Here is a 27,366-nt window from a genome sequence, read left to right as displayed (position 1 = left end):
CTGCAATGACTAGATTGTGTACTGACTGCCGGCCTATGGCCCCTGGGTGAATTATCTCCCTTGTTCCTCGTTCTAATTTCAAACGACTTATATCACACTCCGTCCATTTAATTTCCTTTCTCCTTTCCACACCCTATCCTTGTTACATTTCTACTCAGTTTTCTTTTGTTCTTTCCTTCCTCAAACCGGTGAAGCATAAGTAAAACCTCCTCACAGCCGATAACCTGCCACATCGAAGGTCTGTTGGACAACAACAACCATGAAACCGAATTACGAGGGCTCACTCCGATTCGAGGGTCTGAAACAGCGTATGGAGCCATGGTTGGTTATGATAATACTGATCACCGCTTGGTGAACCATCAGACAAAACGTATGTCTATATCGCGAGAGGACGAAGAGACACCCTTGTGAGATTGGCGAGTCAAATTTCTCAAAAGATTTCTAAGGGAGCAGTTTTTTGAGATTGGCAAAGACGATGCAGCTCTAAACCCCGCCAGCGAAGAGTTTGATCTCGAGAAGTGGCTCCGCCATACGATCATGGGCGCGAAGAGTGAAGGCATTCGCTTGAAAAGTTCTGGCGTCATCTTCAAAGACCTACATGTCACCGGTAGTGACTCAGCACTGATGTTGCAAGAGACTGTTGGCGATCTTTTGATGGCGCCACTCAGGATCGGCGAACTGTTTTTCATCAAACCGACCCTTGTCTGATCACTAGGTCGATAAATACTTTCCCACCTAACCGCCAGACGGACCTTAAAGTTCCCAGCAGCTGTGCGTAGGTCTTCTCGTCGACTTCAAAACATCTCACGCACGTGGCTTTCAGACGCAAGACTGCATAGGAGTCCACGTGTGATGAAGGCCATGCTGATGATATTGCATGCTAGGAGCCTGAAAAGACATGGTCAGTCTAATATTTCCAGCCTTGGAGTGGTCAATGAAATCCAACCGATAGATTACATTATATAGCAAAGCAGTGAGTAGATGACAGAAGTTACCAATGAGGGGAGGTGATTATGAATGGAATGATTAACAAATTTTGGTCAAACTCTCTAAAAGGATTTGCAAATAATATCTCGATCTATAAATAAGTACAACATAACAAAAGACTCCTAATCATACAAGACGTAGCTATCCCAAGCGGTATGCTGTTCATTTTCGACGGATCCTACTCCCTCAAGAGTCCCGACAATTTCCGGTGCATCTCGAGGAAAAGAAGAATCGGCATTGACAGCCGAGTTGAGAAATGGGGATGGAGATGGCTGGTAGGTCAGGTGTCAATACAAGTCTGGAATACATGAAGAATGATACTACTCCCTTCACAATGAGGACTTACATTCTGAGAAGGTAGGAAGAGATAGTCAAATATGCTCCCAGCTGCGTTGACGGTAGATGATACCCCGTGGTTGGGATCCTGCGGAATGGCTGATGATGGGCCTGCAGGCATAGTTTGGGGCGTTGGAGCCAATAATGGCTGCTCATTCTCTGCAGGTGCGTATGGAATGTGCTGACTGAAAGATTCAGGTAGTGCGCTGCTAGATAAATTTTGCTTTTGCTGTTGTTGATCTTCTTGTTTGTGGTGGACAATTGGCTCCGCAATGCTGAGCATCAATTCCGCAAGAGCCCGTAATGTGTCTCCATGAGGAAAGACCGCACCAGTAAATGACCTTTGGAGCGTGATTGCAAACAGCCGCAGGTACGAAATGTCGACCTCTACCTCAGGTTGTGTTGGATTCTTTACCACGTTGGCGAAAATCATCAATGAGGCCGCAAGGACATAATAGATGGTAGACCTGGATCGATGAGCGTGCGAAGGTAGAGCGTGAGGCATTACACTTACCAGGAGGGTGACGGTAGCATGTAAAATGAGCAATTTCCGTATCTTAGAAGGTGAACAGTTGTCCTTGAGGCCGAGAGACAAACCAAGGCGCTCAATTCTGCTTGATCAACACCGCCAGTAGAGTGCTCTTTCAGCTCTTGCTCGAGTTCGGGATCCAAGTCCAGAAACGCTGAAAAACGGTGAATTGTGGCAACGGTATAGTAGTAAGTCATGTGTAGCATCAAGACTGACTGAATATTGAAACGGTGAGAGGGGTTGTTCACATCCACTTGGGCTTCTGGTTGAAATTCCGACGGCAAAGATTCCTTCCATGCATCCAAGTAATCCTCCAATTCTCCAAAGAGAAGCAACCGCTGTCTAGCAGGTCTTGTTCGGAAACGAGCAGAATACAGCCACTTGCATACTTTGTTCTGAATCATAGCTAGGTCAACGAAGACCCGGAAGAATGCCAAATCCTGTACATCTGACTTGGCTGCATCGGATGACGGTGGATCGATTGAGATCTCGTCGTCATCTACCAATGACGGGTGGCCGAACCGAATACATATTCCTTTGTCCATTATGTAGAGAATCCAGAAGATATTTGCTCTCGACGCATTTTCTTCAGCGGAGAAATGTTTTCCTGTTAGCTTGCGATGGAAGCCCTTGTCCAAAGCGAGTCGGATGGCCATTGATAGGAGCATTGAAGAAGCTTGGAATGATAGATTTGAGTCCGCGATGATCATCTAAATGCTGGCAACGTTAATGAACTGAAGTGCGAGACCATCGTAGGGGAGGTTGCGCGAACCATTGCAATAAGAGCCTGGATGGACATTGCATCCGGATTTCTGAAGATCAAGTCCGGCAAAACGCTCATGGCATTCTGAAAATAGCCCCACGCCCGCGTACACTCCTCAGATATCGGTGAGTGTTCGTTGCTTCGACAGTTGAATCCAAGGCACAAAACCAAATTAAAACTTGCATACCATGAGGTAGTTGTTGGCGGAGTATTGGAGTACTGTCGTGCAAGAAATTGAAGAAATGTGGCCCTGTCATAAAGAGGTAATGCCCTGTTGAATATTCCAAAGTAATCTATACGCTTTTTATTTTAGCAAATGCTTCACATGTGCAGGGTTTGGTAGACGGACTATTCACATATATAGTAGCAATTTCCTTTGATGGGAGGTCTTGACGATTCTGGCTTTTCTCAACCAGGGCGAAGTCACTGAAGGAGAAATCGGAAGACGAGCGAAAGCGGCCGAAAAGAGTCATTATCCTCTCCATGTTGTATGCTCCTATCAACTCTGGGAGCCATTGAAGAGTTTCTGGTGTCATTATCGACAAGGCAGAAGACGAACCTGTGGATCAATTTGTCAGCCTATAGACGCGACAGTCTCCGAAACTCGAATCTAGTTAATAGAATGTACCTATGAAGTCAGTCTCGCCATCACTACTCACAATGTGGGTGGACCTTTCGTGGCTAAGACTCGCTTGCTCTTCAATCAGAGCGTTGAATGACCGTCCTGTAAGTGGCATCTCCTTCCCCAAGGGGAGGCACTTCAGCGCCTTTTCCATCTGTGCAATACGTTCCTCCATAGACTGCACATATTGGGATCTATTTAAAGTAAGCACAATGTAATTTCTGATCCTAAGAAGGTTGACTAACTTTGGTATGGCTTTACCCCTAGTCTTGATGACGGCAGGGACACATCTCAAGTTCCGCTTTTCGCAAGGGGTACACGGGGCGTCGCCTTTGCGATTGCACCGAGACTAATGAAGGTAAGTTCATCTTTGGAACATGGAATACACGAAGTGAATACGCACTTTCAGTTTCTTACATCTTTCATACGCACCGGGGTGACGCGTGATATAACTTGAAGGTTCCATTGCAAATGTGGACGCAGTTTACCAAACCGCCTTTCCTGGTGTGGTTCCATAAGATATCAAGAGATCATTTCTTGAATCTCCTGTTTTGTGGGCCAGATTTAAGACCTCGAAGAATAACATTAGTTATACGTTGTCATTACTGTGGACTCGGGTCTCCAGGAATTGATGACGTAATACATAAGCGGCGACCCGGTCAATCGGATATCTGAACATCCATAAGGCAACGTAGCCAGGTTTGGATATTTCCTTATAGGGATACAATTGCAGGACCACTTTTTAATCGGGTCTCTATGCTTGCAGATATATTGGGCACTATATGATCTATACTTTACCTATCCAGCCCTCACAAATGGCTACAATATTCCCCTAAACTCACCCAGGGATACCTACTCGACTACTAGCCGGCTCGCCGCGTATAAGCTACACGCCGGGGATATATGATACAAAGCCATCTGGATTGTATCCGTAAGCTACAAACTTAATCGATGTACAGGTAGCGCGAGAACGAGTTATCTAAGTTCCCTTTACGGTCAAACATAATGTGACAACCTCGGGAAGACATAAATCGGAGTTCATTTTGCCTGATATCACCATGCGCAAAAAGAAGTAAAGTAATGCCCTGCCAATCAACCTTATGGAATTTTTTCTTTAGGTTTCCTCCTCGCAGGATCCATCATACATAATTACGTTCTTTATACTATAGTAATGCCATTGTGTAATTCACTGTAATGAACAAGAGGGATCTTTAAACGAATCGCGCTCTGCCAACCATGGAACTCAGTATTTAACCTAACATCTCACGGTATTCATGAGATAGTTTTTGAAAGAATATCAAAGCTACGTACAAAATCATAAATTACGAAAGCCATGGGCTTTAGGTAGAGACACGATTGGAGACTAGCATTCATATACCTTTTACGGTGAGATAGATTTCCATATATATATATCGGTGGCAACATTAGATCGTTCAATTTTTTTGGCCTAAAGGGCGAAATATACTACTGTTGGGAATTGGCATCAGAACCATTCAGTTCTCATCACAACTTATCAGCAATGAACCGTGATGTATGCCAGGGCTGTGTGATGTGGGGTCATCATGGAAATAAGGAATTTAACTCATAGCCCTTAGGGGTAATAGCCTCTAGTTTTCGTTGGTGTTCCAGTCTGCTTTGCATAACAGATGCGGAGCCAGTGATCCCAGAGACAACGACTGGTTCCGAGGCATGACTGTTTGATTCTTGGTTAATTCTATAGATGCCAAATGCGGAGACATATATCAAGAGATCAGGGCAAGCCTGGTCGATCATGCGCGGATTATATGGATAAGAGTGTCCATGGGTTCTTGGCAGCCATTCCGGTTGCGCAAAGATGCTCACTGACTTTGCAATTTAGTCGGTCGAGGTCTACTATTTTATTGGTGTGGGTGGGTGTAAATTTTGCAAAGACCATGGTACTGGGTTGTTGGCAGACCAGCCTAGTAGCAACCCAAGCGATGCAAAACCATCGTCGGTTCGTATTGGTAGTCGTCAAGTATTTTCCAGAGCCGAGGAGAGAACAGGGCTAGAGCCCACACCGATTTGATGATATATTTGATAAGAGCAACGAGTACTCTCTCCTTTGAAGTGTAGCTTTGGGAACTGAGTGAGTTATTAAGTCCAAACCTATTGCACGCATTGTTTCACTAAGAGAAATATGGAAGATTTCCAGACAGCTGCCAACCACTCATGCTGTTCAATCCTTCTTATCCATATAAGGCAGACATGCTTCATAAATCTCCTTATAACCAGGGTACTTGGAAATCCTGTGGAACCCACTCTCATGAACCACCCTCGCAGATTGGAGTGACCCAGCAATAAAGAAGCCAGTGTAGGTCGGCTGGGCACCCAGCACAAATGGTCCGTCGGCCTTGTGTGACTGCATCAACTCGCCCACGGCGCGCATACCGTCGGCTAGCGCATTCCAGCTCTGCTCCTCCTCGGCAAGCCTCTGGTCCTCAAGCCTGTGCCCGAGGAGGGCTGAGCCCTGAGACAGCTATGCTGTGCCAATAACCATGAAATGAATAACCATGAAATGAAGAGGCGGTATCCTTATTCGTGCGAAGCCCTAATTGGTATTGACAAAACTTATTCCAAGAAGATTCGCCTATTGAACTTCGACCGAAAGCTAAAATCCATCGGTATATAGTCATTAAGCCAGCCCCACAGATAAGCTGCATAAACGGAAATGGCCCAATCTGGAATCTTCGCTGGCAATTGACCATGGCCTAAATGGATTGCCATGTTATCAACGAAGAGTTCTGACAGTTTATCACCCTCCAGAAGTTTTGATGCCGCAATGGCTGCCAGCTTGTTTCTCACGTCTGCGAGAGGGAGCCTATATGCATCGAAAACCATATTCATTGCCTTGAAATACTGGCGGCAGGGGCTGTTGGAGGCTGAAAAGAAGCTGGTCTTGATGTCTCCCATTTGAGAAAGTGCCATCGCCTGCTGCTCAATAGTATCCCAACCAGGGAGCGGTTTCAGTCTCATGTCACACATGCGCTCCTGGAGGACAGTCACGGTCTCTAGGCGTGAACCAACAAACGGAGCAATAAATGGCTTGAATGCCTCGGCGAAGTGAGTTGGCAAAACAGGGAGTAAACCCCATGGCTGCAAGGCGGCCAATGCATGAGCAACTAGCACTGTCTGATGAATCTTCTCCATGCCTAAAGAAAAGTCTGGATTGACTCTTTCCATTGTCTCCCGTTCGTATTCGATGTCTACCGTCGTTTCAATCGAGTACTCCAGTATGTCAGCACCTGAGATGGATAATAATTGCTCCAGAGTATATTTGATCTGATCGAGTTGAGCAGCAGAAGGCCAAGCCATCCAAGCGCAGAAGCCAGCGGGGCCATCACTTTCAGCTGATGTTGCCGCAGGGATGATGATGCGACGGCCCCCACGCTTTGGCGTTCGCAGTATACCCAATGAATAATCAATGCATCTTTGAACTGGCAGTTTGTTCACGTAGCGTTCAAGGTCCTCGGTAATATGTCTGCAGCCATCATGAGGATCAAAACGTCCAAGTTGTGAGAATGGTCCTCTTTCAACGAGATCCATAGTGCCAAGAAATCCAGTAGAGGAAGTCAAACCGGAGATAGAGAACTCGGATATCCGAAATCCACATATAATGAGCAGTGCCGTAAATTCATTCCTGGTGAAGCCGTAACTGACCCTCCCACCTTCAAATACCATGTCAGCAAGTCGAGGAGCTTCACCAGGGCCGAGGCTACCACTGACAGCAGGAAATATCCGTGCCTCAGGGCCGCCATAATCGATCATGTCTAGCGGGTTGATGCCGGCGTGTGCAAAGAGGTTGCTCCAACCACTGGTTCCGCCACCTTTCCTATAGTCCCAAGTCATTGAGATGGTCACGTCCTCTCGGTATGCTCTTTGAAGCCACCCTTGAAAACACGGAGCGACACCTTCCACCAAGCCATGCTGGGGCATGTTTCTCGTTGGAATGAGGATTGCCCAGTTCCCAGCAGATCTATCCATCAGAATCTTCCTCGACCTGACTAGGCTAATCGCGAGAGCTCGTAATTGAGAAACTATAGCGATTAAGCCGACTCCGGCGAATAAGGTTCCTAGCCATGTCCCAGCCACGGCTGCAATATTAATGTTATCGCTCAAGAGGAGAGGTGTCATGGCGATTTTCACGGCTGTTTCTACTTCCATACATCAGCCTTCTTGGTCCGACAAAGGAGTATGATAAGACCCATACGAGTAGAAAATCAACTGCGTCAGTGTCAAACGTGCGATGTTGGAGTTTGAGGTGCGAGAAAACATAATGCCGAGAGACTGGCAGGATAAGCCCAACGATAAATATAGTGTACATAGCCCCGCCCGCCGCACAGTAAGGTGATGGTACCCGCCTTTACGTCGACGTAAGAATGCAAGCCACCCATTTATTTGGTACACATGTTCCTGCATCTACCAGGTTGACTTCGTAAACACCGGTGTGGTTGACTGTTCAACATCCGCGTTAAGAGGCTGTGCACTTGTAAAGAACTGGGGAAGACCGAAATCAACACCTATTGGGGGGACATTACTGTAACATTTCGTCCACAAAACGTGCCTTTAAGCTTAGATGCTGATAAACGTTCATTTTACCCCTCGTTCGTATTGCGATAGTGGGGGCTGTGTAGAACACGGAGAACAGGTGAGTGGAAATGCTGAGTGATATGACCCTATCCGCATTTTAGACAATTCATGTTGGCAAATAAGAGAATTTTTAAAGTTTTGATGATCTCATTTTATGAATGGTCCATGTTGATGGTGTGGTGGTCTATCTAAATCTAAGTAAAAAGTCTGCGTGTGACCAGAAAGCGTGCGTTAGGTGATAGATAACGTTCGCCAGGTGATCGAGTACGGTAACATAAAAGTAGATAATCCTCTCCGGTACTACGCCTATTCCAACAGCTTCATTCCTTATATTGTTTTCTTCTCTCCTCTCCAAAGCACGAAATTGGGAATTCTCATCAAGCCGATCGAGTATCCTCCCTCCCTCGAGATCACCTGATCTTGTCAAGTATGATAGAGCCCCCAGTTAACATTGTCGTTTCCTGCATCTCCCTGGCATGCCATGTTGCCCGAAGCACCCACTAAGCCACCTGACGCAAACATCTGAATTGACGAAGTGATAAGATCCACAATATCCTGAGCGCCGACGTTGAAGTCAACATCACCAGTTCCAGTTGTTCCCGTCACCCCAAAGGCACAAGTTCCATACTGGACTAGTTGATGCTGGTCACCAACCGTGCATTCGACCTCCCACGAGCCCTGGGTGCCAGCAATATTTGTCACAATCTGCTGGCAATCAGTAACAAGTAGGGAAGCGTCACTAGTTGCGTGGTAAATGTCGAGGTTCCGCAGTCATTCGGGCTAGGCACTAAGATGCAGGGATAATTGGGCTCCGAGGTAGTGCTGCTATCGTCCGACGCAGTTTCGGCCATCTCTGGGGTACACACTGGGATATTGATAAAGCCAGGAGTAGTGTAGTCCCCATCAAACAACTCATCAACGGTTTGTTGGATGCTAGGGTCCGCTAAGCTGCCACCGTTGGCATTGTCATTGGCTTGATAGCTGCGAATAGCTCCATAAATTTCATTAGTCATGATTGTCAAAAGCGACAGTACAACTTACCCTTAAATAAGCGATTGTATAGTGGCACCTCCCATGCCGAACCCCCAGTTAACGCCGAAAGTCCAGGCGCGGTTATCAACACAAGAAATACCAGCGCAGTGAACCAGTTATCCTATAATAGTGTATAGAAGCCAGCTGAAAGTTGCTACCGCCCACACTGGTCCTCCCAATTGACCTTCTATGCTCCCTATACTCTTAGCTGGGCAGCTCACTCCCGGATAGGGTAAGCTACAAACTGAAGTCGTAAGAGCTAGTGAAATGCTTGACGCGCCTGTCGCATTTAACTGTGCCGCACAAGGGTTTGGACGAGACGTAGGCGACATGGGCACAACGACCGCGCAAGTAGTCACAGAATCCAACCCCTCCACAGTATCCGCACTCCCCATAGATACTTTTTCAATCCCTGTAACGTTAAAGGTGAAGCTCTCTGCACTAGCACAGACATCATCCGCCGTAGCAGAAACGAGATCAGTCGCTTGCGCGCCGTTCTCGGTTGTGAAGATAATATCGTTCGTTTGGTAGTACCCAAGTTTGGAGGAGTTGTTGATTGGGAACTGAGAGCAGTTGATGGAGGAGATGGCCTAGCGGAATAACCAGGTACCTTCTATGGTAGTAAGGTTGTAAAGACTGCCGTGCTGGTAAAATGAACCAGAAGTAGATGCCACGAAATATGACTCGGGTATGACTCCATTCTGGGTGACGTTGCCGCCTTTTAGTTGGTAGAGGAACCATTGCAGAGATAGACCGAGCGGTGTAGCGACTAAAGGGTTTGGGATAGCGAAAACCATGGGCATGAGGACTGTGGGTGCGTAGGTGTCGTTTCTGGGAAAAAGAAGGTCGACTTCTGCGACCAATGGAAAGGTTTGTGCAGAGGACCAGCCTATAGAAAGGATTAGGAGCCATACTGCAATGTTGTAGGGAAACATTTGACCAAGAGTGAAAAAGAGCGTTTCTGGCGTAGCAAGAATGGCAGGAGCAGTAGGTGAGCAAAAGTGACGATGATAAAGAGGCTTGTAATCGACCCGGCCTCCAAGTCCAGTGAATAATGCACATTCACTGTATTATGATGTACAGAGGAGAGGGAGATATTCTTGGTTGACTGGGCGAAGTTGAATCTCAGCGAGAGGGTTTAGGGGTAGTTGTGTTTACCTTGGCTAGTTACCTATAGCCGTGCCCACGTAAGCGCCTCATTGCACCTAGGAACCTTTGGGGAGTTGCCGATAACTATGCAGCGTAGTTATTCGCTGGGGCAAATAACATCGGCACAGTAAGAAGTAATACATTAGCGTGGTCCGCCTAGATGGGATTTACTAAGTTCCCCACCCTTATCGGCTCATAATTAAAATTCCGGCACGGGCCCACGCACCGTCAGTGCTTGTTTTCTTGAAAGCTTCCTCTGCATTGGGTAGTAGACAGACTGCGTGTCTCGTTCTACCCAGGGGTCTAACCGCAGCGACGGCGCACCCGTGTCCTTTTTTGGTTGAATTAGCCGGCGCGTCGGCTTGAAAGAATTGACACCTCACAGCTTTAGGGTTCGCAATTAGATCTGGTTGAAGGTTTTTCCGACGAGACCTACCTCATCTCCCTTAGCGCGAGTCCGTCCCAGGGAAATACATTAGTCAGAGTACAGTCACGTACTTTCATGTAACTCCCACTCTGCCATAAATGATGAAGTGAAGCAAGCATACAGTGCATGTCTCTACTTCTCGAGAATGCGGTTACTTATTCTAGAGTATATCAAGGCCCCCATTTACCAGTATTACGTTGAATTACCGACCGCTCAAAAAGCCCGACAAGATTCCAAACGAGCGAGGCACTAAGCTGTATCTTCATTCCTGTTAGACAAGAGGCCAGCAATTTAAAGTTTTCTGGCTTCTAGCAGCTACTATCTAGAGAGCTTGAAATCTGAAACATCCCCAGTTATTGATAGGTAAGTGGGGTATGGACGCGTATTATGTAGGATTAGCTAGTGTCTTGAAGAGCGGTCTGCACTAAAGTATTTAGTCAAAAGCTTGGTGTAACCCTATTCCTATATTTTAGATTGCGCACAGAGCAGGTGGGTGTTTTTCGACGATTTTTAAATTACCTTCCCCACTGTGCCCGGGAGAGTCTGAAGGTCAATAATCGTATGTTTCCAATCATAAAGAGGAACAGGACTGTGCGATTACTGCCGGGATTACTATTATAATTAAACTTCCAGAACCAGGGAAAGAGCCCGAAAGGGTGAGCCAGAGGGTCCGTTAGCACTGCAGCGGCGATCTGGTTGGTCGAAAAAAGTCCTTGAACTAATTAGGCAAAATCCAGCGAGCAAATACGGGGAAATAAGGGAATTGTCTCGATGCTAAAAGGACTAAAAGCTGCTAAGACTAGTCCAGTCAGTTTCCCTGCAGATGAGTATCAGTCGGGGAACGTGTAAATATTGGATGCTATACCTGATAACACCAACGAATCGACACGTGGATTGGATAATTCAAGCGATGATCCGCAACTACTTATGAACTTTGAGAAGTTGAATATAGATGATAGCCGTCATAAAAAAAAACAGAAAGCTATGAAAATCGTTAACCAGGCGGCATAGGAGGATCTCGATTCTTCATTTTTCGAGTTGGTCCCACCCGAGCCCCATTTTATGTCTTTCGAAGAACGAATGCGTATAGCACCCAGGGCTTCAAGAATCTGTCAAAGTACGAGAATCGGATTTCCAAACTTAAACACGACGCCCAAAATGGGGAACAACTTTGGCAGTATACAAAAAAAAAAAAAAAAAAAAAAAAAATATCGTCGGGATTAGAGGCATCGCCATTAAGGAAACGGAGAACAGTATCAACAGTCCACAGATATAGATTAAGGCCTAATGAAGAATATCCTAGAAGAGCACCAGGACTTGCTAGTTGAAGAGTATAAGTAGACCCCGAGGTCGGATGTGATTCGGTTAATAGGCCGGAAAGTGGTTAGCATTGTAATCCACGTAGCCTAGGATATATAGGAGACTCTACACCTTAAGGCGATCAAAAGTGAGGGTAAACAGGTTAGCCGCTCACCTTCGCCATTTCTATGGAGGAAGAGAAAATCAAGCGAGAAAGATCGCGCACACCGGATCGATACGAATCAACCTCGGCCCTATGGAAGCCTATTTCATCGATCCCAAAGAGCCGATCCAGTATCTCAGGAAGCAGCACGGCAAAATGTATCAAACAAGAGCAAGGGGAGGACCCCCATTCCTCCATTGAGAACGCTCCTGCATCCAACGTCACCGAAAATGAAAATAGCGGGGGCAGCCAAAACAGGAACCAGCCAGCTGAGAAACCAGACATCTGAAAAATGTTCTCGTTCAATAGACAGTGAAAGTAGCGGTAGAGCAAAGTGACTTGGATTCAGTTAATGTAAATGAACAGCGTGATGAAAGTGTATAGGTTATATAGCAACATGAACAAGTGCATTCGTCTAGTAATCATTAACTCGCGAACTAATCAATTTATCCAGGCGCCCAGCGTAGGAAACTTAACAAGCTTCTTTTCCTCGTACTTGCCCCTTTTGCATTTTTGTTGGCCTGCCTTCTCTCATACCTCGCATAATTAAATTTGCATCTGTGTCTCTCACACCACCTTTCCCCCATATCTCCACATGTCTACAGAGCAAAGACAGGGTTGGTGCAGTTTATTTCCACTCTGACAAAGGGTACGTGTACTCCCACGGAGCGGCCATAAATCAAATATTTGCCGAAGTCATTATAACGACAGAAATCCACATGTTGGCTGGTTGGCTGTAGCTTTTAAACAAAGCTTTATAGCTTTAGTCGACCGGGGTCCTCTTCGACTGGCATTCCTTCAGTGCGGCGGATGCTTCCTAGTCTTTCACCGCATTTCCGTTAAAGCTGTCGCGGACAACTTAAGACAATAATCTCAGGCTTCATTGCCAGACCCTACAAGAATTCTTCTAAGAGCCTAGTGGAGCCTTCATTAAGAAGCTGGACATTGTCTTAATCAGCAGCCAAGATTGAAATCCCAGTCTAGGGCGTCTTAAAGTCCCACCCCATATCGGTCAACATATACAATGCACCCATCTATACCCCTCTCAGGTCCTAAGGACTACATCCAAGGTGATCGCGATTGTCACCTAGGATGATTATAAGATTCGCACAAAGGCCGAATTCTTCCAAAACCAAAGCGGCGGGGCTTTCAAGGCCCACCTATCGCAGAGTTTTGGGGATCGGACAGCCCACATTGTCAAATTCAAGTCTAATAGAACACAATTCATGACACGTGTACACTTCCCAGTGCGAGAAGAATAACGCAGGACTTTCCCTAGCAGCTCTAATTGTAGGGTAGGTATCAATTTCAAATGGCTTGATGTCAGAGAAGTGGGTTTCTCGCAGGAGATATTCTCGATCATCAATCCCACAGCCCACAAGAAGTCCCAGCCACTCAGATATAAATCCTTCATATATGATTTGCATTGAGGAGCACGCCACAAGACTCTAAAGTAGTGTTTGCGGGCGCGAGTCTCTTCACGACGCATTCTATGCTGCTCACTGCTCACTGTAGTATTCCATCTTTTTACCAAGACCGATAGTGCTAACCCCAGGTAGAAGTCACATGGCAGGGTGGTAATTTGCGGGCCCGTGAATGCTAGCCAATTCAGAATGTCAAATATCTTGACATCAGGGAACACTCCGTGGATTTCAAAAAGTCCGTCGATATCCTCCTCTGCATATTCAACTCTAAAGCAGACCATCTTGAAAATTCGAAAAAAGAAGCTGTCAATTTGATGCTGCGAGATCCAGGGCATAATCAGCCGGCTGACGAATGAGCATTTTCCTATCAGGGAGGGTGTTGGCTCTCTATACACTTTATCATAGGACTCCTATAGTGACAGCCGAAAACAGATTCCCCTCTGGACACACCCAGCTTGTTTCTCGGCTCGTACCCGGAACAGCGTTATACCTAAATGAGCTAAGTGGTGAAAAAGTATGAACTATATGTACATTGCTACCACGATGCCGCTCCATGCCATTTTCTCGCAAAGTGGTGTCTATACCCTTTGACTTTAGAATTAAAATCATCCGCGGTAACTTACACAAATAACGAGCCACTTAATAGATCGAAGCAACAAACAGTACTTATATCGTGCTGTCACTGGCCATGATTGAAAATAGATTTGTGAACCAAAAAAGTATAGAAAAATGGCGCTACCTATACCGCATTCATATAGAAGCAAGCATAAAACCGGTATGTTCCCCCGAACGGCATCTTTCCTCGTATTCTAAAATATAGTAGCACTCCACTTCGAACTTGCTTCTTTATCCACGCGCACTCTCTCTAACATACACACTTCTTTAACGATATATTTATATCCTCTTTGATGATTTATCGGCCCTTCTGATACCCCCACGAACCAAAAAGCCCCTCGAAGACACGGCGCTCGCTTAACCTTTTCTACATTCACTGCGTACTGGACGCATCTTTCACTTCAGAGCGGCTCGCCTATAGATAGGCTCAAATCCACCTTTTTCCTTTCCTTCTCCTCCCTCGATCCCGTCAGGGCGAAGAGGAGATGTGGAGGACGAGGAGGAGGCCATCGGCGACCCGTAAGGAGTCCAACCAACGCTAAATTCACTTTACGCAACTTTAACTTATACCTGGATAAAAGTGCGGTACCCTCAATAAGAAGCGGTAGGTACCTACGGAGCTACCTATGTATCCGCACGGAGTATTCCGCACTCCATCGGAAGGAAAGCTTGACCTTTATTGACCCGGCATCGACCCAAATCTGAGTCGCCCTAATGTGGGTCGCAGTAGGTCCAAACAGTGGAGTAGCGGATCGAAACTAATGAAACTAACGAGTCCACGTCGGGTATGAACGGTGGATACTCTTCAGCTGAAATGTGGCACTTGGAGATTTGCTGGTGGGGTAATGACGTGAAGGGCAGATTCGCACGAGTTCGTCGACAACCGTTCATATCCAGAGATTGTGCCCCAGATCTGTCGCTTCAATAAGCGTAATCTCGGTGAGAATATCATGAATAGAAACAGTGACTTTATTCTGTTGTTCCGTTCTTCCACTCTTGTGTCGGAGGCTGGGAGGCCTCTGCGAACGAACACCGGGATAAGGCCCACTACGCTAGTATATGACAGATTGGATTGGATCCTGCCGTGCCGATCAACGGGCTGGTAAACAAACCAGTCGACAAAGCTAAATCGGCTCTGCTCGGTTGGACTTTTTTCTCCCCCTTTTCCACTCCTCTTCCCCACCCCTGGGATTTTACCAAGCGCTGTATGCTTGGATTCGCTGTCCTACAAGATGGCAACGGGAGTCACCACAATGCAAGTGGCTACAATGCAGGGAGCCATGGCGGAGCCATCACCCAATCAGGCTCCTGAAGGACCAGATGACATGTGGACTGAGAGGCTTGCCAGGGAGTGGAAGGATATGGAAAGGCGAGTGCAAACGCTGGCAGAATTGTCTCGTGGAACAAAATACGAGGAGAACCTACAGCCTGGCAATGTGATCCAGAATCTAGAAAGAGTGCAGGCGAAATCCAAGCAGAAAGCGAACTCGACCTGGGGCAAGATCAGAGAGAGCCTGAACGACACTCTCACTGTCATCGGCAAGGTTGGAGGGATGGCAGCTGATGCCGCGTCACAGGTAGGTTGCTGCATTGGGCCGAAAAAGAGTACGTGACTGAACCAAAAGCAGGTCTTTGGTCCTGCTGGGCAATGCTACAACGCCATCAACTTTGTCATCTCTGCGTGGAAGGGCTACATAGAGGCCTTCGAAGTACTGAATGGGCTCCTTGAGGATTGTGCCGAGTTCCTCAATCGTCTACCCTCGTACTCGCAAGGAGGCATGGATGCCAATTTATGCAGAGTGACTAGTAAAACGCTCGGGATCTTTGTAGATATCTGCGGTCGGGCCTTGAAGCTTAAAACCTCTCGCAGTTCGAAGATCGTGATGTTCGCGAAGATCGCCTTTCTTGACAAGGGTGATTTCTCCGATCTCAGGGCCGATATGGACAAAAACACCCAACGAGAAATGCTGAGTGGCATCGCCGGGGCATATAAACATTCTCGAATCGCGGCGGAGGGAATCACGGCAACAACGGCCTTCTTCGCTGATAGCAAAGCGGAAAGACTAGAGAAGGAACAAGAGCAACGCGACAGTCAAGCGCTCATGAATGCCCTGTCCTTCGAGAAGACCCCAGGGACCTGGAATTTCGTGACACAGGAACCGATCGAAACCTGGAAAACAATCAACAACAAGATCCATAATCGTCGTGTGGCAGGGACTGGCGACTGGCTGCTCAAGGATGACCTGTTCAAAGCCTGGGTCAAATCTGGAAAAGAGCCCCTTCTCGCGTTCGTGGGTGAAGAAGGCGCGGGAAAGAGCCATTTGATCTCCGCCGCCATCAGCCATCTCCGAACTCGCGGTGCCTTGCCAGTTTCCAGCAAGGACGGGAAATCCAGACGTCTGGTTGCCTTCCACTATATCGACAACGCAAAACCTAACGCCAGGTTCTACGATCTGGGAAAGTCGATTATCTGGCAGTTTACCGCAAGCGATGCCTCCTATAAACAATCTGTCGCTGCTACCTGTCGCAATTCTTACATCGAGCCAAAGGATGTATTGCACCAGCTACTACTGGACAATGACGAGGACTTGGAGAAGATCGATGCGGTATTTTTTATCGTGATCCACAACCTTGGTGATAAGCGCTCCATTGTCGACGAGACGTTTATGAAATTCCTAGGCGAGTTGCGTTCCAAGAGCTCGGCAGTCCGTGTCCTATTTAGCACCACGGAGAGCACCATGGAGAAGCTCAAGATGTACGGTATTTCTTGTCCCACAATCGTTATCAGCGAAAAGAATGAGTCCGACAGACGAAAGTACATCGCCCATCGCATGGACCGGATGCGCGTGCTCTCCAATACTAGAGAACAGAAAGTTACTGATGTCCGAAAAATGATTCAAGACAGTCTTTGCGAGAAGATCAAGGATAGCTACCACCGGATCAATATGGATCTCGACAGGCTCGACCCTCTAGAAACCGAGGAAGAAATCCGCGAGAGCCTGCATGGTGCGGGCAGAACCTTGGCACAGCATGTTCAGGATGAGATCAAAAACCTAAATATGACCCGGACATCCAAAGAATTGGCCGAGATCAACGAGATCATCCTTTGGCTTGACTTCGCCAAGGAGCGAATGTCACCAGAGATCATGACAGCTGTGCTGCATGTCAAGAACAAGGGTGCTTCCCTGCGTCCGCTCCAGGATCGGCTTAAGGACAAGTTCCGTCTGTTCGAAATCAACGATGATGGATTCGTCGACTTTCGAGCTACAGATATGTCGGTCAGGATCCAGGAGCGCCGCGATGTTGCCCAGGGTCAGCAAAAGAGTATTCAGGCCGTGAGCAAGAACGAGGTTGATATTGTCAATCACTTTCTCAGAACCGTGTGTCCATCGGATTTGCTTGATAAACTCGAATTGACCAAGCATTTCGAGAAGAAACTGGAAACCGGACAAGAACAGATCTGTCGGGAAGACAGACTCACAGGCAATTTCTTGATTGCTAAGGCATGTGTTGCTGTGTTGGCCCATGATGATCCCAGGCTGTCAGTATTGCGAGAATATGCAGCTGCTCATCTGGTGCATCATATGCTCGAAACGAGACGAGAATTGATCTCCCCGGACTCGCTTGCTACATTTGGATTCAATCTGGCAAAAATATTTCATGATCCAAAGGTCATTGACAATCTTTTATGGGTTAGCACGCCCTATCCAGCCCTGCCACCATTGCTTTGCAACGACAAATTTTTAGAGGAGATTTATAGCTGGACGAAGGAGCCCACCGTTGCTTCGAAGATTGACGCAGAGAGACCAACTCATTGGTGGAAGGTCGATGACAGCAACGATCCCAAAACACTAATTGAGCCTTCCATTCGCCAGATGGCGGTGCAATGTTTCCTGCGGGAATCACGAGCAGAAGTTTCGGTCACTGCATTCAACACTATCCAGGTCTTCTGTCAACAAGTAAGTTTTCTAACGGTTCCTTGCTACCTAAGCTAATCATTTTCCTCGTCAGATGGGAAAGTGTCCCGATGCCGTTGCAGAGTTGAGGCAAGCATCTTCAAGTGAAGTCGAAAAGTGGTGTCAGGTTGCACTTGGAAAACCACTGGATACGTTATGGCATACCCAGATGGCCATGATACTCAGAAACCACGGTGCAATTTCCGATGCGAGAGAAAGATGCCACCAGGCCCTCAAACTTTCTCCGAACAACTGGCGAGCCTCACTTCTCCTGGCCAAACTGGTCGAATCTCGAAAGGAAGCAATCCGTGTTTTGGAAAAGCTCACTAAGCGCTTTGAAGAAAACGAGAAGCTTCGAGAGAAGTATGTGGAGGCCTTCGCCGATATTGCCTACAACCTCGGACATCGATACTGGGATCAGAACATGTTTGACGAGGCAATCGAATCGTATACCAAATCGATTGAACGAGATCCTTCCGCCTACGAGCACACATTCTTGATCATATCGAGATACAGCGAGACAGAAAAATGGGATAAAATCTGGGAGCTCCTCGATAAAATGTCTGAACTTGACGATGCTCACCTCACACTCATGGTCTTAGCGATGTCGAAGAATCGGGAATTCCATACATTCCACACAATCCTTCTGCGGGCCATGCTCGAGACCGATAAACTCGAAATCTCGATCCTTGAGATGAGATATGGGAATGCGATACGCATTGCCAAGGATCAGGAGGACTACACGGCTTCGTTTTACCTTCAACACTTCTACGCAAACGCGCTTTCTGCACTTTGGCCCGCCCCCATGACAAAAGTGAGGGACGTGTTAGAAGATGCCGTGAAGGACCTTACACATACCAATTTGGATCTCCCTCGCGCTTTTTTCCTGGTAGGATATAGGCTGGGAGCAATTTACCTCCGCGAGGCCAAGAAGGCAAGGGCAGACAAAGGGCCAGACGCTGCAGAAAAGGCGCTAAAGAAGCTTGGGGACATTGTACCCGAGGCACTCATGGAAAGCCAAATGCGTCTCCCTCTGAGCCTCTTTGCTGCCAGGTACCACAAAATCAACCAAGATGACGAGTCCGCACGAGCTTCGGCTCACAATACGTTGAGAGTAGCCATTGAGCTTCTGTCTGACAAAGATTCCAGCAACGACCTATTGGCCTACCAAAAGATCCTCTATGCCGCCATTCCATTCCAGGATGAAAGGAATGTTAATGCCGCCCTGGCGATGATGAAACTGGAGACTCCCTTTATGATGACCTGCTCCTGCGGTTGCGGGCACACATGGGACACCCCTGAGAATATGTGGTTCTGCATGGACTGCATCCGAGTCGTCTTGAGATCTTGTTGCAAGGACAGAATCAAGGACAAGAAATTGCCCAATTCCGTTTGCCACGAGTCACACATACACTTCGAAGTTGGGCCGTGGAATGCGGAGAAGATGAGTCAGGTAAAGGAAGGTCACGTACCGTACAAAGGTACAGTCATCACCATGGAGGAGTGGAGGAAGAAAATCATTGCTAAGTATGAATTGGGCAAATCAATAATGGACAAGTATGAAGCTGGCAAATCCGGGGTGCGAAATGCTCTTCGCCACTAATTTTGGTGGAGCAACAGCGCCATGTAATGATGCCAAGTTGCACCCACTCTCGCTGAAGCTTGATGGTACATTTACTTGTGACGTTTTTGGACTTGTTTCGGTCATTTTATATTTTATTCCTATGTCTTGCTGTAGTATTGGAAACAGATTCCCCTATATATACTCACGAAGTGTTTTAATTCAATTATATAAAGAATAAGCTAATTTATACATATTACCACAAAATATAAGAAAGGATTATATTTACGGGAGAAAATAGATTACCGAATTATATATAGAAAGGATAGTATCAACATATATACATCACTCTATATATCTGTAGAGAATCATATAAAATAGCTATTTTGTTACGAAGTCTCCAAGAAGCATGTAGCATGTTCAAAATCCCTCGCAATCATGCATAGACCTCTCGCAATCACAGAGGATCGATCTTCTATGGTGTCGACACGTCAGCATTAGTTCACCGCAACGCTATCCTTCATGTTAAATAGCCGCTTCTAGGAGGACCCAGAAGTTCTCCAAGAATCAGTTTCTGTATTCCTCCACCGATGAATCCGGGGCTAATGGTAAGCTCGGGTAAGCTCTGTATGTATCCAGTTTACGTCGCTGCAGGTGCCTGTCACTAGCCCCTGTATGGCTCGACACCAGGTGCGTCAGCCGACTCGGCCCTCACGCTTGGTCTTCGCGGTCATCACACTATCCCAAAATGATAGTTAGTCGTTCTCTCGGAGACGACGCATCTCCATCCGCAAGCGATCGGGGCATTTTGGCCCCCAAAGGGCGAGATTAGACGCGGTGCTTAGAGCAATTAATTATTTGTCGCAAGCATCTTCGTTCCCGCGTTCCCTGTTTCAATCGCCATGACCAACGAGAGGTCCATCCTGCATCGATCACCCAGCAATTACCCTCGCCTCAACATGCCGTGGACAACAGCCGAGCACGCGCGGAACACCTTCACCCGGCCCCTTGGCCCCAACGAGGTGTTCATCAAGCTGGTCAGTGATCCCGGCCACCCGCTCGGTCGTGAACACTGGGCGATTAACTACACGGCCACCATCAGTCCTCGCGGGGCATTCGCGGCCTTGTCGGGTTCGCCCGACCTTCTATCAACCCTCATCCGCTACAGTTGGTTGCATCTGCGCTTCCAGCACCCCAGTCTGGCTGCGCATCCGGACTCCTCCAACTCTAACGTTATCTACACGGTTCCTGACTCTGCCGATGCTCTTAGCGAATGGGCCTCGCAGACCTTTACCGTGGAGGCCGATGCCCGGTTCGCCAACGAGGTGATTCCCACCATTGCACCAGCTGCCGACGCCCGGCTGTACTATGTCCCCCAATCGAGTGAGCTGCTCCTGCACACCGCACACTGGCGCATGGACGGGGTCGGCGGCCTGCTCCTCCTCGGCCAGCTGGTGGACCTGATAGTCTCGCACGCGGACACCCTCCTCTCGGGGAAGCTGCTAGACCCGTTCGATTCCTTTCATTGGGGATCGGAGGTCGCACGGCTGGCGCCGCCTGTCGAAGAGGCCGGTAACATGCCCCTCACCGCGACCGACGAGCAGAAGGCTGTCGCCCACTGGGCAGTCGGTACCTTTGCCCTGGCGGCGGGCGCCCTCGGAGTGCCCTATACTGGCGATGCCTCGACCGTGCCCTCCGGCACGCGGGCTGCCGAGCTCACGTTCTCGCCCGCTACCACGTCCGCCGCCGTGTCCGCCGCAAAAGCACGCGGCGTCGGGATCACGGCCGCCGTGCATGCTAGTCTGGCCGCGGTCAACTTCCGGCATGCGATCGCCGAGCACCAGGGCCGCCACTACACCAGCACCATCAAACAGTCGCTGCGGCCGTATCTGCCCGAACCGTACTCGACCCCCGCGGCGGCAGCCGGGCTATACACGTCTGGCTGGTTGGTGCGGGTCGACGCCTCCGGAACGTGGGTGCAGAATGCCCGCATGTATCAGGCGGAGTATCAGAAGGGCATCAGCAAGGAGTATCTCCAGGCGCACCGGGAGTATGCGTCCACTTTGGTCGAGGTAATTAAGAACCTGCCAACCCCGACAGAGCCGCCCAGCGATATCGATATCAGCAGCATGGGGATCATGGAGAAATATCTAGAGCGCGAATATGGAACCCCAGAGCGCGGGTTTGGCATCACGCATGCCGGGGTGGGCGTGGAAATGCTTTCGCGCCAAGGAGTGGTTTTTGTGTGGACGTTCCGTGATCAGTTGACACTGCGGCTGGTGTATAACGAGGCTTTCCACACTCCAAGACAGATGACGGAGTTTTTACGCGACATTCAGGCGGACCTGTTGAAGCAATTGCAGGTGGCGGAGTAGGGGACTGTTAGATTCAAATAGCCTTGAGAATATAAGTATAGGGCTTGCACTAGTCCTTTGCGTTAATCGGTAAACTGTCAAGCATTGCGCTTACGAATACTGCATGAAACCATGTCTATAGATGATCCGAAGGCTTCGGAAATACAGTAGGCCTGGAACCAGGAAATGTAATTAAAATTGCCTTATAAATAGCAGGAAATAAGTGTAATGGAACACAGAGTCATTGATATCTCGAGTTGGACGGATACATAAACTGACAGCCTCACCAATACAAAGCCACGATCGAGTCGGCCGAGTGCTGGGAAAGATCTAACGGGTATGTTTTTGTGCATATTGTTGAACTTCGGGGCATCTGGAGATATATAGCTAGGATGGTATCATACGAAATGCGCTGAAATGCATATCTGGCACCTGCCTCGGCTTTCCACCGCACATAAGCCCCACACTGTACAAAGTAGCGAGGTCTGATCAATAAGGCCTTCGTAGTTATAGTCCCCTTCAATGCAATTACAAGTACATACGACCATAGGGTGTGGAGAACAGGGCTTCCCGTCCGCTCAGCCGTACTTAAGCCACACGCCGGTAAGTTAGTAGTTAGGTGGGTGACCACTAGCGAATCCTTACTGTTGTATGTTTTTTTATTCTTTTGCTTAAATAGATACATAGAGTAGCCACAGTTTAATACAATCACACTATGCCTTCTCTCATAGTTAAGGCTTGCGTAGGGGTGGTAAATGTTGTCTCAGTTTAACATCACACTACAAAGCTTGGGATGCGGTCTTGTCACAGAGATGAAATCATGACACGCCATAATAGTATGCCTGCTTTGAAACAAAGACCCTTTCCCTCTACCAAGAAGATCGTTATAGCAGTAGCCTATTCATCAATACGCAACTTTCTGTAAATCAGCCGCACCACTCTCCTCCCAAGGATGATCCTGCTCAACAGAGAGAATGAGAGCCTCAAGTTCCGGGGTGCGAGGTTTAATCTCACACTGGAAAGGGGAAGGATGGCTGATAACGCCAGGATCGAAGTGCGGTGTTGTGACTTCCACACCACCCTGAATAGGCTTGCTAATATCGAATACTGCAAGAGATTGGGCCACGCTCAGGAAAACTGTTTTATCGGCCAAAAATCGACCAGGACAAACACGACGTCCGAACCCAAAGGCAATGACTTTGGGGTCTGGTGCGGGACATTCGCCGAGGAAGCGCTCGGGCTGGAATTCCGTGGGGTCCGGATAGACATTGGGATCGTGCATCATAGCCCTTTTTGTCATTAATTAGACTTCGGCACAAACTGGGGGTGGTGGGTATCTTACCAGATGTTGGGTAGAATGATAGACCCCTTCGGGATAAAGTAATTGTCGTAGTTGTCATCGACGGTCGACATATGCGGAAGGCCCATCGGGGCGACAGGGTGCCAGCGGAGAACTTCCTTTACCACAGCGTTAATATAAGGGAGGTTGATGCGATCTGCCATATTTGGAAGACGATTGGGTCCGACCACACGCTCAATTTCCTCTTGGGCTTTACGCTGGACATCCGGGAACAACGCCATGGCGAGGAAGAAGCAGTTGATAGAAGAAACGGTCTGAATCTGTTAACAATATTCAGTAAAGGACTGCAGATAACGTACTGTGTCTGCGCCACCAGTATAGAGCGAGGCTGATGTCCATTTCGCGACCAGTTCTTTCTCCGACCCTGGTTCAGGATAACCGGTTTTGAGCATGTCACCAAGGTAAGATGGCGTGTATTTTCCCTTTTCGATCTGTTGCTTCACAAATTCATAGGGTCTGTCGGCAATACCAACAAGATGCTCCCTCCAAAGCTTGGCGGTCCGCTTGAAACCAGCTCCCGGGAACCAGCTGGGAACATATTTCACTGCTTCAGTTAGCAACACGAGCTATGGGCAGTAATGATTGATGATGACATACATGCAGGAATTACATCCACAAGCCAGGCACCAGGCACCGTAGCTTGGCCAAACTCATCCATGGCCTCATTGGTGATATGGACTAAGTGGTCTCGGCCAAACGGCTCGACTCTGTAGCCATAGGCAATATTAAGAATCACGGCTCCTGCCTGACTGTCGATCGATGTTAGCTATGTCGCCGTATCAACAATTCGACCCCGAGGGGGACACACGTCTGTACATGCTGCAAAAGACCTCTAGGGTCTTTAAGCACGCGAAATAGAAACCGACGGGTTTCCACTTCCTGTAGAGGGATGTACTGCGCGACTGCCGACTCCGAGCCAAAGCTAGGCTGAATTGCTTTGCGATAGGCGCGGAATCGATCGGTGTACCCTTGAAATGCAAGTCCGTCTTCCCATCCCACCCTAACGAAGAATTGAATTAACATTGTTGCCTCATTTTCTGTGGTTCAAGTCTCACATTTCGGAGGCAAAGGCCATTCTAGGACGCGACGAATAAATCGAGGATCGTTTTGTCAGCAAGTCTAGTGCGATTTTCGAGTCGCTTACAATCACTATGGTTTGCCCCAATACTGTGATCGAGCTGATAGGGCCTACAAATATGTCATCAGTGATCTGCGGTCAGTGTGACCACGGCAATATCGTTGTTCTCTACATTGAGATTCATACCATACGTGAATTTGTGCTTCAGCCAGTGTACCCAGTCCTGTTTGCCACTGGGTGGGAGATCCTTTATGTTGCCCACGATGGGCGTCGGCGCGGGCCCAGGGGGCAGCTGCCGATGATGCTTCCTACGCCTTGAGTCAAGAGCTGCATAGATGGCAGCTAATCCGAGCGTTAAACTCAGCAACAAGATCAAGGCCATCATGAAAGGTGATGGAAATCAGTAAATCGCCTTCTGGGAGGAGCCGAATTTAAATATGTGGGAACAGTTTAGACCGTCTTTTCACTAGGGATTCCCAATTGCTAGTCACGTTATTTTAGTTTGCTTCAGACTATAGCATTTGTTTCGATTGGCAGATTTTTCCGAATTCGCACAGATGTCACGCTAACAAATTCTAGATGGAGCCCGACAGGCATAAATCTCGGCTCTGTTTTTGGCAGCGAATGGGGCTGGATTGCGGGCTAGCGGCCTACAACAGACCCGCTAGTGACACGGGATAGACATGGCACCCTATCAATACAGTCGGAACAGGGTGTCCTCCATCTACATCTCCACACACTTCAGGCTAGAGTATATGCATGCCTCAGAAGAGACCCTTGTAAGCCCCATTCTAGCCGCATTTTCATATTTGCTCTTATTCGAAATCTATCGCTCACAAGGTCTTTGACCCACTTCAGACTCTTGGGCCTTAATTACACTGCAACGCTACGCTCACGATAGGAATGATCGCCATTCCTTGAAGCTAGAACCTTAGCAAGGTAGAATGTCCGTTCCTATGGCAAGTGAGCGCTAGTGACGTGACTTGGAATTTTCTCTCCCTGATTACTACCTGGTCTATAGCACGTTCATCCGTCACAATCGGAGTCGCGCAGCCGTAAAGCAGCTCTTAGCTTAGATTTATCTGGGCGACATCAACCCAATCATTGGCCGACAAAGTGACACTCTTCTGAGTTGCTAGATGGGTGATAAATAAATCCTTCTGATATACAGATACTAGTCAAAAATATCTTCTCACTGCCCCACTACAATTTGACCCGGCAACTAACCCACCTTTCTATTTTTCTTCCTACACCTCTCCTACAATGGAAATAAGTTCAAAACGTCGTAAAACGGCTGAACTATCTACTGGGCAAAGGTTAGCTATTGTATTTGGCCATAAGAACGGCATTTCGTAGTCAAAGCTAGGTAATGATTTCGAATATAGCCGTCGGACGATCTACAATACGTTGAAACGCTTCGAGGAGTACCAATTATTTGAAAGCCTTCCCCGAACCGGCCTTCCTCCTATACTAAGCTCTCGAGCTTCTACTTACCTCTATTTATAAGCGCGCCGACACCCCTTTTAGACCTATAAATAGCTTAGTGCTACGACACCCGCTCATCCGTCGTTTTAAAGCAATACGGTCTCGGAAAACGGCGTTTAAAAAGGAAGATACTAATTAAGCCCTCTCTTGCAAGGAAACGGCTAAGATTTGCGCGAAAATAGCGGCGTGAAAGCTTCTAATCGTGGATCTTCTCGGACGAGTGTTTGGTGCAGCGAACTTCGAACTTTAGACTATAATAGTGCTTCCGTACGGACTCCGCGGGCCTTAGCCGCGATCTTATGAATGCGAAAGTACACGTTAAAGATATTTCGTAAATGGTTTAGGTCGGAGTCTAGCTAGGTGGTCGGATAGAATTAATTATCATAGAATAGGACGAAGACTCGCATTTAGGAAGGGGTTACACTTCAAAATCGTATATCGAAGCACTCGAAAAAGGTCTAATGTCAATCTACACCCCTGATTTAGTATTTTAGCAAGATAACGCAAAGATTTATCTAGCGGTGGCGACGTAAGAATGGTTTGAAAGGCACGGAGTATACGTCGAGGATTGGCCCGCGCACTTACCTGATTTAAACCTAATTGAACTGGTCTAGCGTTAGTTAAAATTGAAGCTTTTTGCAATATTTCTAGAGCTTATTGGTTAAGGAATAAAGGAGATAGACTAGCTTTATTTTAAAAAAATGCCTAGTAGAAGCTTAGAAGGCATTAGATCAAGCAAAGATAGATGCGCTGATATTAAGTATAGGAAGACGTTTGAAAGCAGTACGGAAGGCCAAGGGGTATTATACAAAATATTAAGCGAAATTTTTATTGTGCTATTATTAAGCAACCTCAATTTTTAATTATAACTTTATAGACAATAAAATAGTGGTGCGATATACAGTGTAAGTGATATACATATTTGGAGAGGGGACCCGAAAAAGTGGAGTGGGAAGATATTTTTGAACGGGTATGTATATTCTACGAAGAGTCGTTCTATGTGATTAGTTTTGATACAAAATTGTGTACATACGACCACAGGGTGTGGAGAACAGGGCTTCCCGTCCGCTCAGCCGTACTTAAGCTAGTGTGCATATATTAATTGAGGCTGCAGGCAACTTGAACTAATTCTTAATGAAGAGAAATAACATGGGCGGGAACCCCGCTTTTAACTTACGCATCACGTGCGTATCGGTGCCAAGTCGTGGGATGCACGTGATGAATATCAATCCGTTTCGTGATGCCAGAAGTGGAATAACCTCAAGTTCTGATGTGCCGTAACACAAGCTAAATGATCGTTAATTGATACTGACTCCTAATAATTTGCTTAGCTACTGTTAGCTAAAGAGATTAAAGGTACAACGAAGACGGTCTATCTAATAGTCTAATTCTAAACGAGGACTTAGTAGGATTTATATATCGACCTATTGCTTGAAAGCTTATGGCTATGCTATTTTCTAATGACTCCGCTCATCTCTCCGCCAAAGGCTATTCTTAACTGGCGACTACAGTCACCAGGTAGTAGCGTTAAATTTCCATCCGGGATACCCAACCCTAGCCTCCCATTGGTACTTAGTCCAAGCTTCGGTCGAACCCCCATTTTTCCATGGTGTTTTTG

General features: G+C 47.5%; 8 protein-coding genes across 8 annotated transcripts, besides 2 other annotated features; 4 read left to right on the top strand and 4 right to left on the bottom strand.

The window, feature by feature from the left end:
* Positions 1-259: 259 nt before the first annotated feature.
* On the top strand, positions 260-708 carry N7446_010202 (ABC-2 type transporter; the record flags this gene model as incomplete). The annotated part of the gene is made up of 2 exons (XM_058518946.1): positions 260-321; positions 447-708. The coding sequence occupies 2 exons, from the start codon at positions 260-262 to the stop codon at positions 706-708; spliced, it is 324 nt and encodes a 107-aa protein (XP_058369734.1).
* Positions 709-1,109: 401 nt separating this feature from the next.
* N7446_010201 (Zn(II)2Cys6 transcription factor) lies at positions 1,110-3,703 on the bottom strand (the record flags this gene model as incomplete). Its single annotated transcript, XM_058518945.1, has 8 exons — positions 1,110-1,259; positions 1,334-1,790; positions 1,838-2,562; positions 2,625-2,908; positions 2,965-3,174; positions 3,244-3,431; positions 3,483-3,586; positions 3,641-3,703. The coding sequence occupies 8 exons, from the start codon at positions 3,701-3,703 to the stop codon at positions 1,110-1,112; spliced, it is 2,181 nt and encodes a 726-aa protein (XP_058369733.1).
* Positions 3,704-5,434: 1,731 nt separating this feature from the next.
* Positions 5,435-7,191, bottom strand: N7446_010200 (uncharacterized protein; the record flags this gene model as incomplete). The annotated part of the gene is made up of 2 exons (XM_058518944.1): positions 5,435-5,718; positions 5,961-7,191. 2 exons carry the CDS (start codon positions 7,189-7,191, stop codon positions 5,435-5,437), a joined length of 1,515 nt encoding a protein of 504 aa, XP_058369732.1.
* Positions 7,192-8,268: 1,077 nt separating this feature from the next.
* On the bottom strand, positions 8,269-8,858 carry N7446_010199 (uncharacterized protein; the record flags this gene model as incomplete). Its single annotated transcript, XM_058518943.1, has 2 exons — positions 8,269-8,550; positions 8,586-8,858. The coding sequence occupies 2 exons, from the start codon at positions 8,856-8,858 to the stop codon at positions 8,269-8,271; spliced, it is 555 nt and encodes a 184-aa protein (XP_058369731.1).
* A 2,522-nt stretch (positions 8,859-11,380) lies between these two features.
* N7446_010198 (uncharacterized protein) lies at positions 11,381-11,729 on the top strand (the record flags this gene model as incomplete). Its single annotated transcript, XM_058518942.1, has 3 exons — positions 11,381-11,414; positions 11,456-11,630; positions 11,678-11,729. 3 exons carry the CDS (start codon positions 11,381-11,383, stop codon positions 11,727-11,729), a joined length of 261 nt encoding a protein of 86 aa, XP_058369730.1.
* A 3,493-nt stretch (positions 11,730-15,222) lies between these two features.
* On the top strand, positions 15,223-19,513 carry N7446_010197 (uncharacterized protein; the record flags this gene model as incomplete). Its single annotated transcript, XM_058518941.1, has 3 exons — positions 15,223-15,531; positions 15,583-17,913; positions 17,966-19,513. The coding sequence occupies 3 exons, from the start codon at positions 15,223-15,225 to the stop codon at positions 19,511-19,513; spliced, it is 4,188 nt and encodes a 1,395-aa protein (XP_058369729.1).
* An 860-nt stretch (positions 19,514-20,373) lies between these two features.
* On the top strand, positions 20,374-21,846 carry N7446_010196 (uncharacterized protein; the record flags this gene model as incomplete). Its single annotated transcript, XM_058518940.1, has 1 exon — positions 20,374-21,846. The coding sequence occupies one exon, from the start codon at positions 20,374-20,376 to the stop codon at positions 21,844-21,846; it is 1,473 nt and encodes a 490-aa protein (XP_058369728.1).
* Positions 21,847-22,155: 309 nt separating this feature from the next.
* Positions 22,156-22,198: a sequence feature (Protein overlapping with rRNA (N7446_010195, KAJ6054183.1) was converted to a misc_feature.).
* Positions 22,199-22,229: 31 nt separating this feature from the next.
* Positions 22,230-22,510: a sequence feature (Protein overlapping with rRNA (N7446_010195, KAJ6054183.1) was converted to a misc_feature.).
* A 219-nt stretch (positions 22,511-22,729) lies between these two features.
* Positions 22,730-24,645, bottom strand: N7446_010194 (cytochrome P450; the record flags this gene model as incomplete). The annotated part of the gene is made up of 7 exons (XM_058518938.1): positions 22,730-23,114; positions 23,168-23,439; positions 23,485-23,729; positions 23,783-23,934; positions 23,994-24,185; positions 24,241-24,373; positions 24,450-24,645. The coding sequence occupies 7 exons, from the start codon at positions 24,643-24,645 to the stop codon at positions 22,730-22,732; spliced, it is 1,575 nt and encodes a 524-aa protein (XP_058369726.1).
* Positions 24,646-27,366: the final 2,721 nt, after the last annotated feature.

The sequence above is a fragment of the Penicillium canescens genome (assembly GCF_028828765.1).
Source record: "Penicillium canescens strain IBT 15451 chromosome Unknown utg000006l_segment0_segment0, whole genome shotgun sequence".
NCBI lineage: Eukaryota > Fungi > Ascomycota > Eurotiomycetes > Eurotiales > Aspergillaceae > Penicillium > Penicillium canescens.
Note: the sequence above shows the minus strand (reverse complement) of the source record. Positions and strands in the feature narration are given on the sequence as shown.